This window comes from Diadema setosum, chromosome 17 (assembly GCF_964275005.1).
Source record: "Diadema setosum chromosome 17, eeDiaSeto1, whole genome shotgun sequence".
NCBI classification, from domain to species: Eukaryota; Metazoa; Echinodermata; class Echinoidea; order Diadematoida; family Diadematidae; genus Diadema; species Diadema setosum.
In genome coordinates, this window is record NC_092701.1 from 27,575,950 (window position 1) to 27,594,646 (window position 18,697).

At 38.5% G+C, this 18,697-nt stretch overlaps 1 protein-coding gene across 1 annotated transcript in view; it reads left to right on the top strand.

Annotated features, from left to right (window-relative positions):
• Positions 1-18,697, top strand: part of LOC140240574 (ATP-dependent DNA helicase DDX31-like) — a 48,803-nt gene that overhangs the window by 4,688 nt on the left and 25,418 nt on the right. Inside the window, exons 4-16 of the mRNA XM_072320335.1 lie at positions 204-279; positions 833-947; positions 1,916-2,025; positions 2,708-2,749; positions 3,307-3,491; positions 4,180-4,289; positions 4,681-4,970; positions 6,369-6,539; positions 7,707-7,766; positions 9,053-9,103; positions 9,885-10,024; positions 10,728-10,912; positions 11,591-11,786. Coding sequence (XP_072176436.1) covers positions 204-279; positions 833-947; positions 1,916-2,025; positions 2,708-2,749; positions 3,307-3,491; positions 4,180-4,289; positions 4,681-4,970; positions 6,369-6,539; positions 7,707-7,766; positions 9,053-9,103; positions 9,885-10,024; positions 10,728-10,912; positions 11,591-11,786 — 1,731 coding nt within the window. The remainder of the gene's footprint in view (positions 1-203; positions 280-832; positions 948-1,915; positions 2,026-2,707; positions 2,750-3,306; positions 3,492-4,179; positions 4,290-4,680; positions 4,971-6,368; positions 6,540-7,706; positions 7,767-9,052; positions 9,104-9,884; positions 10,025-10,727; positions 10,913-11,590; positions 11,787-18,697) is intronic.

An 18,697-nucleotide genomic window follows, 5' to 3' on the forward strand; every position in this document is an offset into this window, starting at 1 on the left:
AATTGTGTACAGATACTTCTGGCTGCACAGGAATATGCAATTGTGACATATACACAATTGTATGTTGCGTTTCTTTGTGATTTTGACTAATGCATGCACATTGCTTCCCATAGCTTTGATTGACTTAGTTTTATATCTAATGTTATGTGGCTGTGAATGATGGACTGGATTAATAGGTGTGAGTTTCTATTTCTTCTTTGCAGCAAGAATATTACCCAGAACCAGGAAGCTGTATTTTCCTCAACTCTCTTCAGTGATCTTCCACTTCATTCATTCATGGTAACTGTGATTGATTTAACTTGATTTGATTTGATTAATTGATTCTGTATCATAACATACATGAATAATACAAATTATAATGTGATCTCTAGGAATATATTTCTGTCATTTTTTGGAGGACGACAGATTCTGAAGGGAAAGTTTACTAAAGAGTTGACAGACTGACACACGTCACATGTCTGACTGGCTGCAATGTACCCATTGGCACTGAAAACCCATTAGAAACTCCCGTTTACTATGAAGGAAGCAATGACATTCATTTATGTGAAAGTAACCCTGCAATTATCCTCACAATAGTTACTACCACAATGTGAAGCACAACCAAAGCACAACCAATAGCCCCAAATATTCATCTTGCAATTATCATGTAAGGGCAAACTTATGCAAAAGGGTCATTTGTCCAGATGATAAGAATCCAGGAATACTTTTCAGTAGGCCTACATTATAGATGTCTGTGAAGATTAATATTTGATAGACTGTTACTAGTTTATGATTCTCACATGATATGGTCGAAAAGCAAAACCCTGTTTCATAAGTATTTTGTATCCTTTAGGTCTCAAACTTGGAGAAGAACCTGGGGTTTAGCCAGATGACCACCGTCCAGCAGAGAGCCATTCCAACCATTCTCCAAGGGAGGGACACCTTGGTCAAGTCACAGACAGGATCTGGTATGGCTGATGACCTTCTACAGAGAGAGAGACACACACAAATGACACAGACAAACAGACACACACACATCACAGACTAATACTCAGACACAGGCAAGACACACAACACAGACACAAATCAGACAGATGCATAAGAAAACACACACAGACATAGAGAAATATACATGTAGAGACAATTGCGACAACCTGGAATTCATTCTGTGAAATGATTGCTTGGTTCTTGAGAAGTTGTTTTTTTTTTTTTCCTTTCAAATGTGCCACTCTCTATGCCAGTTGCGTACTGTAAAACTGTAAAAATTTTAATTTCGCGAATTTCAGGAGAGCCATGATTCGCGAAATTAGAATGCATATGAAAGTTCTTGTGTGCACTATACACATTGAATGTTAAAGGCAACTCGTGAAAATTTCATGCCGCGAAAAGGCCATTGGCGAAAATTGGCGAAAATTTCACTCCGCAAAAATTTCATGTTTTACAGTATTCCATTTGAGCAAGTAATATTGTCCGTTCGCTTTGATGTTGCAGTATACGAAAGTGGTCTTTTATTGGACTTTCAAATGCCATTCCCTGTCTCTTGGTGGTTATCATTTGTGGACCAGTATGGCAGTACTTAATAAAAAACAAACAAACAAGAAATCAATCTTAAATCTTATAATAACAAATGTATCCCTGTCAATACTTATCTTTATTTGAATATGTATAGGATGAAATACAATACACTACGTACATGTTTCTGTATTCCAAATTGAATTTGAATTTGGATCGATTACATATTCTGTGTAGTGCCTGTGAGTGAATTTAAAATGAAATCAAATAGGATCCAGATTTGGTATGCCACAGAGAGAAAACAAAGTTGCTTCAAATGACTGCAAGCATTTTTAATGGATTATTATTTTCAGGATGTCCCCGTACTGCTGTTACACATCAAACTAAATTTATGAGTGCATTTAACTCTTTCTTGCTACGACAGGCAAGACTTTGACATATGCAATACCAGTCGTGCAACAACTACAGGGACTGCAGCCAAAGGTACAGAGAGTCCATGGACCCTACGCCGTCATTCTGGTCCCCACACGAGAGGTGAGTGCAAGAATTCAAATTGGCAATAGGGTCAAAGGTCAATGTACAAATGTGGAACCAACAAACTGCTATTTGAATATGTGTAACTGGTAGTCAAAACTTTGCAATTTATATTACGTAAACATTCAGATTAACTGGGGCTTTACAATACTTGAAGGTATGGTCCCTATGTTGTTCAAAATAGGGAAGATAAAAGTGTAAATATAGAAGAATAGCTTACAATAATTTATGTGAGACAAAACAAGGCTCTTGATAGATAATCCCCCCTTTTTTTTTTCTTTTTTTTTTTTACTTTATTGGCCGTATTAATTGAGTTGTCTGGGTTAAAGGATTAATACAATTCAGGAAATAGATTCCAGTTAGTCTTGTGCCAGTACTGACATGTTAAATGTAAGTCTCATATACTGAATTTGGGAAGTCAATGCACAGACCAAAGAGGACATTTTATATTTGCATTCTGTTCTTTTTTCGGTGTGTTTGAAAAATATTGTATCCTTTATGTTCCTTTGTAGTCAAAGAAATGAAAATTTAGGTACACCTAGGTAGTTTATTTTGATCTTTAGATTTGGTCATCTTAACTGCTTGGCTCAAGAGAAAACAAAAACGGGTGAATAGCAGGAACATTAGTGTGAGTTATAGATATGTTTGAAAATTTTCTGTTTTCTGCCTTTTTCTCTTTCAGCTTGCTCTACAAAGTTTTGATTCACTTCAGAAACTTATTAAGGTAAACAAACTTTAATATTGTTTGTTTGTTTGTTTGTTTGTTTGTTTTTTGTTGTTGTTGTTGTGCTGTTAGTTAACTTGCATGAATTATGACTGTATCAACTGGGCAAAGTTTGAATGTATCAAAATATAGAATTTCTTGAAGAATATGATGAGCTTTTGTCATGATTTTACAAGTAGACACAGTCGATATTTAACAACAATGGAGGGAAATTTCTCCTTGCAAATTTAGCAAGACTTTACATTTTCTGTATGTCAACCTGGGTTCTGTTTGTCCAATATTTGACACCTACTTTTGCAATGATGTTTTGCCAGACAGGGACAAAATATATCAGATATTTCACACTTAAGAGCATTACTGCTTTCATGACTTGACACCTTCTCAAGATGAATATGGGTATATATATTTTAATTTTTTTTTTCATTTGGCAATGATGTAACCTTTTTGAAATGGTAACTGGTCAGGTCTTTATTTTCAAATGTTATTTTACTCCTTGCTAGAATTGAAATATTAAAGTGAAGCAATCAAGATGATATTTTGTGTGTGTGTTTTGGCAGCCATTTCAGTGGGTTGTTCCCGGTTGTCTGATGGGCGGGGAACGGAAGAAGTCTGAGAAGGCGAGGCTCCGGCGAGGAATCAACATCCTGGTGTCGACTCCCGGGAGACTGGTGGACCACATCAACAGCACAAAGAGTCTCTCCTTCTCCCGGGTCAAGTGGGTCATCCTGGATGAGGCAGACAGGTAACCATGGTGATGATGATAACGACGACAATGATGATGATGATAATGATGATGACGATGACGATGATGCTGATGATGATGATGATTATTGAAAAGGAGATGGTGATGATAATGCTAATGATAATATCAATTGTGAAAATGAATGCAGCTGATGATGCAGATGATGGTCATGCTGCTACTGGTTTTGATGATAGTAAAGATGATGATGATGTTGAAAAATAAGAATGTTGATGATGATGATGATGATGGTAATGCAAATGATGACAGGCAGTGATGGTGCCTCTGTTGCTTTATTTTGTCGTCTGTGTCAATGTTGGGGATGATGATTACTCCTTAAATGGTGTTGTAGTGATGTGTATTAAAAAAAATTACAGCTGTTATCTATGAAATATTGTCATTTTTTGTTTGTTTGTTTTTTTTAGTTTGATAATGTGAAATTTGTCATGTCTTTTACTAGAAATGAACCACTCAAGAAATAACGTATAAGTTGACATAATGATATGAAAAGGCAGAGTAGCTTCGTTGATAGTGGCCTAAGTTGCCCAAATTTTGCTGACATCATGTATGTTGAGCTGATTTTGTCATTAGAGATGACTCATCTTTTATAGCAGCAAATATGGCCTTTGAAACTTCAGTTGTAAGCTCCTCATCATGCTGTGAAATGACTGACATTTCCATCTTTTCTCAGGCTACTGGACATGGGCTTCGAAAGAGATGTGTCGGCCATCTTGAATGCCATCAATGACCAATGCCAGTCGCAAAAGCAGACTGTTCTTCTTTCGGCTACCCTCTCTGAAGGTAGGAAATTCACCCCAATGTAATGTGTTGTAAACATCCAGTATTGTTGGCTTTTTGAGAAACGTTGGGGAAAATTTAAAAAGTAATATTCAGCAAAAGAAATCAATACTTTTGGTTGACATTACTCTGAAGGTTAAAATGTGAAAAACAATGTAATATGTACAACTGCATTGCTTTCTTCAATGATTGTAATTATTTATTTATATTTGTCAGTAAAGTGAGTGGATAAGCAGGATAAGTAATAAATGAAGGCATGTGGCACACTTGAGTGCCATTCGCAAATTATAGACATGTATATTTGGGTTTCGTTCCCCTTTATGGCATGACAATGAAAGTGTTGAATGCATCCAAACATACCTTCTCATATATATATTCGTCTTCTCATTTATAGGAGTGAAGCGGTTAGCCAATGTCACTCTTAAGGAGGCAGTTTTCATTGATGTGGCTAAGAGCGAGACGGAATGCCAGTCATCTTCGCCATTCAATGCAACGACATCCTCATCAGAAAAGAGCAAACTTACCGATGGAATTGCAGCTGATGTTTCCGACAAAACTGAAGGAAACGATGGTGAGGACGGGGAGGCTTTCACGATACCAGAGCGACTCAGGCAGCAGTTTGTGATAGTCCCAAGCAAGCTGCGACTCGTGACCCTTACCGCCTTGATGGCGGGAAGGTCAAAGGTAAGAGAAAGCTTGGAAACGAGATGTGCCTATGAACAAGGTTAAAAGTATTTAACAGCCCCCCCCCCCCCATTTCTGTCTCATGTACAAGGAGTCCAAAGAACATCGGTTATTACCTTCAAGCTGTCATGCAGCTTCAAAAAAGAAAAGATTGCAATACTTCATAGAACACCATGAAGACTTGAAATTGTACATAATACCAATTCCACAGAGTGTTTTACTCATCAGTCACTTGTCAGAATTGAATTCTTTTCTTCCAGTCGCCCAGTGTGGTGTATCGTATCACAGTTCAATGAATCCCATTTGTTTTGATTGTCTATCAGGTCAGTGTCAGATGTGTCGAGCATGATCCAATGGAGCAGGAACTAATCTCAAGAGCTTAAATTGCCATAGTATGCCATTTCCAGTCACATGTCAAGTCACTGTCGGAAGAGTGTCGAGTCAGTCCAATAGGTGTTGAGTTAGTCTGATGTGTGTCAGATTTGTGTTGTGCGATTATTGGGTGTGTCCAGCAGACCTCCTATGGCAGTCTGTAGAGTATCTGATGATTAACAGTAATTGGACAGGTGAACTCGAGTCCAGGATGTAGGGCTCTTCTGACATTTATATCACTTCTTGTGAGCCTTGATGCAAGTCTCTGGAGCTTGTCAGCTCAGCTTTCATTGGAACTCATTGGAATGCTGACATTTTTGCATTTTGGGGCTCAGATGAGCCTCCAATGGTCAGCGGAAGGGGGCAATAAGAAAAAGCAAGAAGGACAAGCTCTTGCCCATTTTACAATTAGTTGTGTACATAGCGTATCTCATGCTCTGTGCTTGAAGAAAAGCAGTCTGAAAAATGCTTTGAAGATATCTTTTCAAACCTTATTAGAAAGAAATGGCAGCAAGCAAGTGTGTGGTCATGAAATGACTGCAAAAACCCACAAAACCAAGAGAACTTTCAAAAGGCTTCTTGCCCAATGTGGGTTGAAATGGTAACTCTTGTAGAACATATCAGAACAGAAAAGTCATTTAATAGATGTACATGTATGATAAATATGATTTTGTGCCAAATCTACCAATGTTAGTGCTTAAGATGTAGTGAAACTCTGCTTTGCACAACAGAGATGGAGTGAGGAGTAAAGTTGTGTGTATTTAAAAGAAACAAAAGGAGATCTAAAGTATTATTATTCACTCTCAGAAGGAGAAAAACAGTGTGAGCTATTTTTAAAGATTTGACACCACTGCTATTCTGATGGCATTGGCCAACATTAGCTGAAACTTCTTTAGAATGAAAGTGCAAGTAGTTTTGTTTTTCTGCCTTTGAGGATGAGTCAAATTCCCTTCTCTGTATTTTTTTCCTAGCATATTTTAACATTTTCCCATTCAAAATGCTAATCCCCAATTCCTCTCAAAGCAGGGTCCCTCGGGATGCAAGATGCTGGTCTTCCTCTCCAGCCGTGAATCGGTGGAGTTCCACTACACACTCTTCAGGGATTGCCTGGGTTGCTCCACTCTGCAGGGGGATGGCACAGTGGCAGAGAAGGAGGGACTCCCACTCTTCAGGCTACATGGGAGCTTATCACAAGAGGTAGGTTGGATCAGACCACTCACTCATTTATTTTTCATCGCGATGGCAGAAACAAGATTCGTTTCACCAAAATGTCACAAAATACTTATATAAGAAAACAGAAGATAAGCTAAGGTCTCATTGTATATTTGCCACACATGATGACAGTATGTTAGGATGTAAAACATAAAATCTGACTCTTTACCACATTTTGAGCAGCTACAGTGTACATGTTTTTTTAAACTTGTAGAACTGTTGTGTGTGCTGTTGGAGGTTGTGTCAAGTCTTGGGAATCTTGAGGAAAAAGAACTAAATTTTCATTATATACATTTTCTCTTTTTTTTTCTAGTAAAAAAGTGTGTCTACATTATGTGGAAGTAATGATTAGTCACGTTTGAGCATGATTTGTCAATCATATTGAATTAAAAAAAGGCCTAATACTTCTTAATTCTTTGCCCAATATCTATGCTGCTGAGCATGTCTTGTTTTCAGCAATATCTTGTTTATGGTCTAACCAAGACTGCTTAAAAGTCAGCATCGTCAATTGTATTTTAACAAATTTGAGATTTTTTCCAAAAAATTCGTAGAACTTTTCCAAAAAATTTGTAGAACTTTTGCATATGGTACTTTTTGACAATGGAATATGGCATCTTCACCTTGAATTTTTCACTAGAAAATTTGATTTCATGCAACTGTCTTTAATACTATTTTGATATGAAATTATGCAACATAGAGCTCATATCTTTATATTTTGTATTTGTCAATCATATTGAATTAAAAAAAGGCCTAATACTTCTTAATTCTTTGCCCAATATCTATGCTGCTGAGCATGTCTTGTTTTCAGCAATATCTTGTTTATGGTCTAACCAAGACTGCTTAAAAGTCAGCATCGTCAATTGTATTTTAACAAATTTGAGATTTTTTCCAAAAAATTCGTAGAACTTTTCCAAAAAATTTGTAGAACTTTTGCATATGGTACTTTTTGACAATGGAATATGGCATCTGCACCTTGAATTTTTCACTAGAAAATTTGATTTCATGCAACTGTCTTTAATACTATTTTGATATGAAATTATGCAACATAGAGCTCATATCTTTATATTTTGAAAGGATCTTCACTTTAATATGATGTCATCACCTTTTAATTTGAAAAAGATATTTAATGTGTTTTGTTCTCCACCTAAACAGGAAAGAACACAAACCTACCATGCCTTCAGCAGTGCTAGGAAAGGTGTCCTTCTTTGCACAGTGAGTTGCTTTATTTTCAAAGAGCTGAGTTAATCTTCTTTGATAAGTACACCATGCTGTAAACGTAATTCCCAGTGGGTTGATATCATGAACATTTATGCCTCCAATTCCAGCCAGCGCGATCAGCGTGTGGTATGGTAAAATGTATGAGTGGGCTATAGACCGATTCGGGTTCGTTGAGGGCAGCAAACAATTTGTGGAACTGGGCGCAGCCATGAGCTCATTTTGCGGTGTCCCAGCCTACCCCCCTCCTCTCCCCCACCCCACGGGCAACATGTTTACCACGCACTTGTAACAAAGGTTCGCGCACTAAGCAAGCATTCGCGCACTCAGTACGAGACGCCCATTGGCTAAAGCAACCATACATCAGTTTTTCATTCCGTGCGCGTGCTAATGTAGGGAGAGGGGTGGGGAGTGGGAGGGGGGGTCGGCTGGGACACCGCAGTAATGGCGCTGCCCATGCCAAAAATACACATAGCGCGTCACAGAATCGGTCAATTGGAGGGAAATCACATGCTTAAAACTTGTTGAACAATGTGATTGTCTTTTTTCCCTTCATCAGACTTGTTTTTTACTTGACTGGCCCCAACAAAAATATTGCAGTGCTATAATTTAAAATTATGAATGTCTCTTCCCTTTTTGAAGTTGTGATCAAAGAATTGCTCACAAGTCTGAGTTGTTGAACTGTTATCATGATTGAGAATTATTTCTTTTTCTTCTTTGTCTTCTTATCATTATTACCTGTGTTATAATTGTAATTATTATTAGTGTTATTATTATTATTATTATTATTATTATTATTATTGTTGTTATTGTTGTTGTTGTTGTTTTTGTTGTTATTATTGTTATTATTATTATTTTTATTATTATTATTATTATTATTATTATTATTATTATTATTATTATTATTATTATTGTTATTATTATTATTATTATTATTATTATTGTTATTGTTATTGTTGTTGTTGTTTTTGTTGTTATTATTGTTAGTATTATTATTATTTTTATTATTATTATTATTATTATTATTATTATTGTTATTGTTATTGTTGTTGTTGTTTTTGTTGTTATTATTGTTAGTATTATTATTATTTTTATTATTATTATTATTATTATTATTATTGTTATTATTATTATTATTATTATTATTATTATTATTATTATTATTGTCATTGTCATTGTTGTTATCCTGTTATCATGTTATCATCATTGTTTTATTTTTGTGCTGCTGCTGCTAATGAATATAAATGTTTTTTTTTATTCTCTGTTTTTGTCTTTTGCCATAGGATGTTGCTGCAAGGGGTCTTGACCTTCCCAAAGTGAAATGGATAGTCCAGGTGTGTGAGGCGATACTTTCTCAAAATGACCATGACAGCTCATTGTTTCTAAGACATGTTTAGAAGATAACTTAGTGTGTGGTCATTGGTTGCTGTTAGGACTTCATTTGTATGTCGGTGGACATCTAGCATTTAAATGTTGAATCTGTGACCCATCAGATCTTGTATTTCCCAGCTGACTTATGCTGTGGTTTTGATAGAACGTGTCTCATTAAGAGTATCAGCTGAGAAAGGCCCATACCGTGTAGTCACGATTTTGTAATGCAGTTATCCATGCATCTATTCTGTTTTGTCTGCTTATTACCTGTGCACGGACATGTACTGTAATTCAACTAAATTATCTATGAAAAAAAAAAGTCAGAATGTGAGTTTAGATAGTACCATTACAGTACCATTTTGAGCAAGAAGAAGATGTGGAATGTTGAACCGACTGCTGACCATGAGTGAATATTTATGAAATGCCCATCTGTAGAAAGCAGAAATCATGCTCCACAACTTTTCCCAGAATTTTAAGTGCCGGAGCAAAGCAACTCGTGGTCTTCTTGTCTATGCATGCATTGCCCAAATTCGGGAAGCAACAAGTTCAAATTCGGGAAGCAACAAGTTGAATGATAGAAACTGGCTATACTGTCTGACCCTATGCCTCCTTCTTTCTGTCATTAATCCATCATTGATGAGGTCTGTGCTGTATTTCCTTCCAACAAATGCATCAAGCCCACCAAATACTTACTAGGGAATTTAGTGTTATTAAAGCTGACTGATTTATGATTCTTGAACACAGTACAACACTCCAGGAACACCAGCAGACTACGTGCACAGGGTCGGGAGGACTGCCCGCATCGGCAAAGAGGGACACGCCCTCCTCTTCCTCACCCCTTCAGAGGTGGAGTACGTCCGCATCCTGGAGCAGCAGAAAATCAGGTAAATGTAATGAATCTCATTTGATATTAAAGAAAACCACAATGGCAACAGCAAAGATAAACAATATGAAAGTCTATTCCAGAGAGTGGTCTGAGACAGTTTCCATGGTGTCAGGTGATGGATTGGGTTGTAAGGTGTCACCCCCCCCCCCCCCTTTGCCCCTCCCTCTGCCCTCCTGCCCTATCTGGACTCTACCCTATAGGAGGTTAATCCCCATCTTCCACCAGTCATTGCTCACTCCAAGCTGCAGATGGTAAACACAAAATGGTCTCCAAATAAGATATCTCACCCCAAAACACTGTGCTTTGCCAGGTCCAGGCATGGACTCACAACTGCATGATTTCACATCGGAATTTTTGCCAGTGGAGCTGTCCAAAAAGTAAAGAAAAGGAAGACAATAGAGCAATTGATCATTGGAAAGTTGTTTGACATTTGATAGACAATGAATGCTTTTGCCTAGTAACATACCCTTGTATAATCTTGTAGTGCTGTTCTTCAGACTTGTAAGCCAAAGGCTAGTGGTCAATTGGTCAGTGGATAATTGACCTTCAAAGGGAAAGTTACTTAGACTGACAGCAAAAAAAAAAAAGAAGAAAAGGTTAAGCAAAGCTAAAATGCCTGGAAAAAATTATGTCATCATTCAAATACTACTTCAATGTCTTTTTTGCTTGATCCATTTTTGTTTTGTTTTTTTTTTCGGTAGAATTACGGAGCAGTCTCTTCAAGATATCCTCTCAGTGTTGACCTCGTCTGAGGCCCAGGATTTCATCCACGGCCAGTTCAAAGGTCAGATGCAGCGCTCCGTGGAGGAAGCGGCCACAAACCTGCAGCTGCGCTTCGAGGGCCACGTGCTGGGAAACCCCGCCCACACTCAACATGCTAGAAAAGGTACAGGGACAGCTGGATGAGGCTCAGAATATATGTGATGTCCTTCAACATCTTTCAAAATCCTTATTCTGCAGGGAGAGCTGATGTTTTTATGGTATTCAGTATGTGTTTTTTTTCTTTGTCCACAAAGAGAAAATATGTCATTAAAAATTGAAAATACATTTTTTTTCCCCATGAAATTTGATTTAACTTGCCTGATATGTGCAGTTTTCCAGTTTCTATACCAAACTGATACATAATGTACTTGTGTTAACAACAAGTCTTTTACAGGGCTTCAGTATTTTATTCTGGTATAATTTTCTTTTTTTTTTTTTAGATATGCGGAGTTTGGCAGTCCTGTATTGGTATTACACCAAACTGTACAACACTCCCAACTTTGTTTTATTTGTATTCATATTTGTTTGTTTGTTTGGGTTTTTTTTTTGACACTGTATTTTGGTCTTTTTGGGTGGGTGACATGTGGCTCATTTGGTTGCATGTCTGACTTTCATTAAAGAGATCCAAGATATGAGGCCAAAGATTTCCAAATCGTATCATGAATTTTTTACTGAATTGGATTTCAGGAGGAGGAGGAGGAGGAAGAGTAAGATTATAATTTTTTTTGTTATTTTATCATTTCAAATCATCATTTTGTTGTATATTGTGGGTGTTGAGTTCATTTCCTCTGTTCCAATGCAGCTTTCCACTCTTTTGTGCGAGCCTACGCCACCTACCCCTCCTCCGTCAAGCACATCTTCCACGTGCGGAAGCTCCACCTCGGGCATGCAGCCAAGAGCTTTGGGCTGCGAGAAGCGCCCTCTAACATCAGTGGCAGGATAGGCAGCAGCGGTGGTGGTGGGAACAGTGCCGGTGGGAGAGGCAGCAAGAGAAAACTGTAAGAGGGAGTTTGTTGTGTGTCTGTGTCCTGACTACCAGGTTGCCATGACGATGTGATGATGTGATGTGATGTGATGTGCTGTGATGTGCTGATGCCACCTTGGGATGGGAGATGGGTCAGTGGTATTGGTGTGATGTGACATGGTTATATTATATTATAACACTTTCATAGACTCATCTCCCTGTTATCCACATGAGAGTAATGCAGACATTTCAACAAAGATTGTGTTCACAAACTCGGAAAGTATTCCGCACTATTTTTTTACCAGCACCCATCTGGATAAGATGGATAGTCTTCGTGGTAACTACTGCACCCACCCCTCCGATGAAAACAAATGCTTTGGCTTGCATGAAAAAGGTGACCTTTTGACCGCAGTTTGGAAATTATCTGCATTACTCTGAGATTGTGTTCACAAATTCCCTGTCTGGTCACAATGCAAATATGATATTGATATTAAAAATTCAAAGTTATGGGCATTACTCTGATCTCGCTCCAATTTCACTATCAAAGTAATTCAGATAGTAATGCTGATATTAATGCCATAATTGAGTGTATTAGATGGGTATGAGATTAGGTGTCCTTGAGGGAGATAGTAAAACATATTGCTCAAGCAACAGTAGGACCATGCCGCATGAGCTTAGGTTGAGTTCAAATGGTCCTAGAAAGATTTGAATAGTTCTCCTTTCTCTCAAGGATGGTTGACAAATACTGTATTCATCATATATGTATTATATTCATGGATGAATTTATACATTAGGTGATTTATCTCTCAGAATATCATCTGATTCTGTGAGTTTTATAGTCACATAAGCCTTGAGCATCCATTGTTTACAAAATAAACCAAATGCATGTGATATTGTATGCGCACGTTATGCGCCCATCAATTTATGGAAGTTTTTGGGATAACCATGCAATTTTGAAATGTATGCATATGAGTGTAGGATGGGATATGCAGCATTATGGCTAGCTGTTTGTGTACAGTGCAATTTTGGACAAAGCAGCAAGTATTGCTGGATTAAAAGCAATGTGAGGATTAGTGGCCTGCGCTTAATCTATCGAATTAGAGAAAAGGGTTTGGGGGCAAAATTACACATTATTATTTTATCACTGACATGCTGGTGACACTTTGGGGACATCAATTCTTTGTATGCTTTGCAATCACAGTCAAACAATGAACAGCAGCATTAGAGTAATGATACAAAATTATTGCACACTGTACGTTTGTAATAATGCAAAACTTTTGAATGGGCCACAGAATCTCTGCAATGTGATTGGTCGATTGCCTAAAAAGAATATTTCTGCTCATGAAACTTCCATGTTCATTTGCAAAATTGAGCAATACTTTCAGGAAAAAAAAAAAAGCTTATCGTAAAATTTTGCTGGTAATTATGCGTGTTTTCATGCTGGGTAAGTTCGTTGCTTGACTGAATGCGATCCAATGTGTTGAGTGACACACTGGATGCATGAATCAATGCACGGGACGCTTGATGGGGGTGGGGGGGTATAATTTCAACATTGTAGTATTTCTGTACACCTATTTATCAAATATAGTGATGCATAGGCTTGTTTTTTTAATCTGTGGAATAATTGCAGATCGGCAGTTACGATCTTAGAATATAGAGGGCGGCATCTGATAGAATCTGTTACAGCACATCTTTTCCTCTGTGCTTGGACAATCTCTTTTTTCATTCACTGCTAATATTTAGCCTTGTCCACCTTGGATCATCTATTAAACATAACAATGTCGGAATTTAGAGCCTGGATATTTGTTCCAGGTTCGTTGTGTCACTGCTGGCAACCAGGCACAGCCTCGTGGTAGTGCCGCTGCCTGGAAAACAGTAGATGATATGTTTGAATCCCACTTGTTTGTTTTTCTTGCATGATTGTTAATTAAAATAATGTAGATCGGCAGTTGCAATCTGAAAATACAGAGAGTGTGAGATTTGATTAAAATTTGTTACAGTGCATCCTCTCCCCTCTGCATGACTAATTTCTCTCTTTTGATCAGGAACAACTTTTGCACAAAGGGCCCCCTTTGACAATCTTTCTCTTTTTTTATTTTCTTCTTCACTAAATGAATGTACTATCATTAATTGACACATCTTTTACATATAGTAGACGCGGGTCCAAGGCAATTACCCCCTGGGCAATTATCCCAGGCCCTTCTCCTAGCCCTAATCTGAATCCTAATCCTGGACCCAATCCTTACCCTAACCAAACTCTCAACCCTAAACCTAACCCTAACCTTAGTCTTTGCTCTAATCTTACCACTAACCAGTATTTAGTCTGGGGTAATTGTCCTCGGGGGTGGGGTAATTACCTGGATACATGCATTACACATTGAGAAGTGCTACCAAAAAAGAAGGGAATGAAAGTTTATGGTAGTTCTTAAAGATTAGAGACTTTGTAAATCACATGAAATATCTCCATTTTTGCAGATCGTGGGGACGCAGCACAATTCAGCACAATTGTTGCCATTTTTTAGGGGAACCACAGTGTACCTGAACGAAGTCCACTCACACACACCTCAGCATGATCAGAGGTGTTGTCTCTTGATTGGTTGAAATGTGATTACCATCATCCCTGAATGTATGTTAAGCTGTCTTCTCTGCAAAAGAACGAATAATTGTATTAGTTATCACAGATCCTGATAGCACCGGAATTATCTAATTGCCTTTAGAATTTCACTTCTACCAATAGACCGTTAATTCTTTTGCAAGGTTTTTTTGTTACATACAACGTCAGCCTGACACGTAGCCAAACCTTGTAGGAGAATTACGGTAATGAATTTTCAAGAAAGGAGTTTCACACAATATCTCCCCCAACCCATGATTAGAGTGTTTGGGCCTTTGTCGCGACCATAATATATTAGCGCATCTTATTTTCATGAAGGCCTCGCCTTAATTGGCATTCAGCCTATTGAACGGAGGATTTTTAGCCCGCAAAGATGTCATCAAAAAGACATGAAATCGGACAAATGGGGATCCATTCTTTTGTGCGCCGTCCCCCCATGCATATTCATCGAAGTTCAATCTGTTAAGTGAAACCCTCAATTTTATAAGAGGATGGGTTAAGAAAACTGATTGGGCCGTCCCCCATTAGTGGGAGCGAAAAAGTCTTGTATTTGCGCTAATGATATAGCGATCTTGTTGTCTGAGTGGTGGCTGCTATTACTTGTTAGGTATTGATCAGGGATGGGGTAGCTAATGTTACCACGCAATGAGAGAGTAATTAAAACGGAAACTGTCCAGGATGGGCATTATTCCAAAGAGTTAACTCAGAACCAAAGTGTAATTAAACAAGCCAATTATATTAACAGGGATTGAAACTTGCACGCAATGAACAAAAAAAGGGGAAAAAAATCGTCCAGCTTTAGGGTACTAGAGACCTTGAAATTGGTATTGCCATTGAGTTAAAAGTTTTTCGCCCAGAAAATGTAGATCACATTTAATTACCGTAACCAGTGCCGTCATCTGATTAAGCCTTCTAACACCGCAGCTGATTAAGTGAAGCCTGACTTTTTTTTTCTCAGTTCCTCTCTTTTTATTATAGAATGAACAACAGTGATTTTGCTAATAAGCATGTTTTTTTTTTTTTTTTTTTTTTTTTTAAGACACAAGATCCCTGGGTCGACATTGACATACTGAAGCTTTTACGCTTTGAGTCATGAATAAGTGTCAGAACAAAGATATTATGGTCTTGTGCAGAGTCTTGTCCATATTCAATCCCTCAGTTTGATCATACAGAAAGAAAAAAAGCTCCAGGAACAGAAAGTTCTGGAAGGTCTAGGTACATGTAGTAAAAGTGACAAAAGTGTAATGGGAGAAAGGAGGAAAATCAATACAAGGCTATAATACACTTTTTGAAATGAGAGCTTTTGGCATACTTCCCAACAAAAGTATCATATCTTCTGATATCATTAAAGAATATTTGGCGCAAGTGAGGTTGGGGGGGGGGGGGGGCACAGGGAGTTTGACAAAGCAGACAGAGTGATTGACGTAGAATGGCTTGTCTCTGTATTCAGGGGCCGCAAGAAGACCTTTACATTAGACCACCATTTCCTTGCATCGAGCGAATGGCGGCAGACAGTGCTGTTGCACACAAGTGCACAGTGCACCATCATGATGCACCTCCCACACAGTCTGTGCTCGTGCATTTCCGTCGCAAACATTCATTTCAGTTTTTTCTGTGTAGCAAGTTTTTGGTCACCCCTGCTGATCGCTGGGCCGTAGCACAAGATTTACAAGTCCCTGTCTGAGCGTCTTTTTTCCGTGAACGGAAGAACCAGTGAATTTTGGTTCTCCTCAGAAGGAATACAAGTTAACAGGATCCAGCCCCCACCCCCTCCCCCCCCCCCCCCCCCCCCACCTGCTTGGGCCAAGAGGGTTAAGCGGTTAGACTTTTCATGACGCAGATAGCCAGTTTGGGACCATGACTTTTTCATTTCCGCTAATGCCTTCCACATTACAGTACCATCGGGCTGCCCTCATCAATGATTTAAATCGGCTATGACAACCTCCTCAGAACAATTTGCTAATATACTATGTTCTGATATTCATATTCTTTTTTTTTTCATTTTGTTACCTTGTATTTTACTAATTATTTCCACTCTGTTAGCCCTGAGCTATCAACTATACTGTCATGAATAATTTTTACAGGTTTGTCATTTGCTTTTCTTTCCTTTCTTTTTTGTGGGGGGGGGGGGGGGGAATGGTTGCATTGTCCTTCGCCCATCCCTGTTGAGCGAGTGGGAATTTTGGCTTTGAATTTGTAGTCACTAACAATTACGCCCTTTAAATATAGATCAGTACCAGTACAGGACGGAGACAGTGAGAGAAAGAGAGAGTAGGAGTTGATTTGGAGGTAATAGAGTAATTGAAAATAGTCAAGGTATAGCGACTTGTACTGTGGGTTTGTTTTGGCAGCAATCAGAGAAAAAGTGTGATTGTGTCTGATAGATTATCACCAATTAAACAAAAAAAAGGGTGGGGGAGATGAGGGGATAAAAAACAACAACAACAAGGGTGGGGCTCTTCGCTAATGGAAATCTACAGCTATCAAAAGTGGTTTGAAGTTATTGACGGGGAATCATCTGACTCTGGCTCATGGTCAACTTGAGGGGCCAGCAATTTATTTGATTTGATATCGAAGTCGACGAGAGCGTAAAAAGAAAGCTTTGATTGCTTTTGACAAGTAATACGCTAATGGGGGAAAGGGGGGGGGGGTGAAAAAGAGATGTAGGGATGGAGAGAGAGTGAGAGACGGAACAAGAGAGGGCTCTTTTTCCCCCTTTCGTTGGTCCACGTGTGTCTGTGCTGCATTTTGGTTTCAGGTTTTTTTTGGGGTGGGTTCTATTTTTTTTTTTCTGAATGCCTTTCCAATGATTGTTAGCAGCATGACAAATTTGTAGAGATTGGTGGGTTTTTGGGGGCCCTGTGCGGGCATTGTTTGGTGCTGAATGGGAACCATGTCATGTACGAGAACCCACCATTCTGGGGGATTGGAAGAAAAGGAGGGGGGGAGAAGAAAGAGTGGTAGAAACAGAGAGAAAGAGAGAGAGAGAGAGGGAGAGAGAAGAGGAGGAATTGAGAGACTCTTTGCAGTTTGTGAAGCGGAAACCACATGCTTATGTCTCTAAATCGTCCTGGCCAATAACAGTAATTGGTTGGTACTGTAAATGGTTTGTTTACAGAACGTATCCCCCTGGCTTTTGGGAGACTCAGTTTTGCGGGTTGGGTTAACAATGCAGCAAAAACTTGATGCCTAAGTGAGACATTCCCCCCCCCCCTTTTTTTTTGGGGGGGGGGGGGTATGGTGTAGGATGGGGGAGGGGTGTAGCTGAATAAGATATTTATAGTTAAATACTAAATGTATATATTCATGATTTCCCCCATCCCCCGCTGAGGATGATTATTGTATGGCTGTTTGAAGTGGATCAATGTAGGATGATTTTGTGTGTGTGTGTGTGTGTGTGTGTGTGTGTGTGTGTCGTTTTGTCCATATCAAGGAGGGAGAAGTAGATTGGATAAGTGGTGCTTTGAGCCAATCTTCATCAGGGATGTACGTGTCACTGTTTGACAGTCATTTCATTTTAAACATGCAGAGTTCCAGGGGAGGGGGTTGGATTAGTGGATGTAAATTGTGTGAGTGTGCAGTGAGATTGTATGATATTGAGGTAATATATGGTTTGTCCAGATATCCATTGATCGTTTTCAGATTGAAGAGACAGAATTCAGACTGCCTTTCTTTTTTTTTTTCTTGTCATAATTATTTTGTTATTCATCAGGTGATCTCTTCTCTGCTCCATCTCTTAAGCAGTCTGTGATTCTTTCCTCCCCCTTTTCTTTTGGTGGGGGAGATTTTGTTCTCAATTTTCATCAGAGTATAAAATACAATCTAACCCTAGTGTTGTAATCGGTTACAGTTTGTTATTCCAAAGGTTCGTTATTCCGAAGGCTCTTTATTCCGTAGGTTTGTTATTCTGAAGGTTCGTTATTTCGAATTTCATTTTCGGATTAACGAACCTTTGGATTAACGAACCTTCGAAATAATGCCACAAATGTTTGGATTAACGAACCCTTTTTCATTTTCGGATTAACGAACCTCTAGGTATAGAGAATTTGTGTGTTTCGGACTAACAAACCTTCGGAATAGCGAACAGCACTTGTTGTAATCATGTCGCATTGCAGTCATATCTTTGACAAACATTTGTAGCTCTACATAGAGGGAAGTTAATTGTGATTTATGAAGTTTGTGAAATCTACAGGCAATTAATGTAATTTCTATGACATGCTCTGCAAACTTCGCCCGTGGGCAATGCTTTCAGTGTAGAAGCCCTGGAATTAGTAGGCCAATTACCAGGAAAAAAATCTACAGAATATTTCAATTTACTAAATGTAATAGAAAAT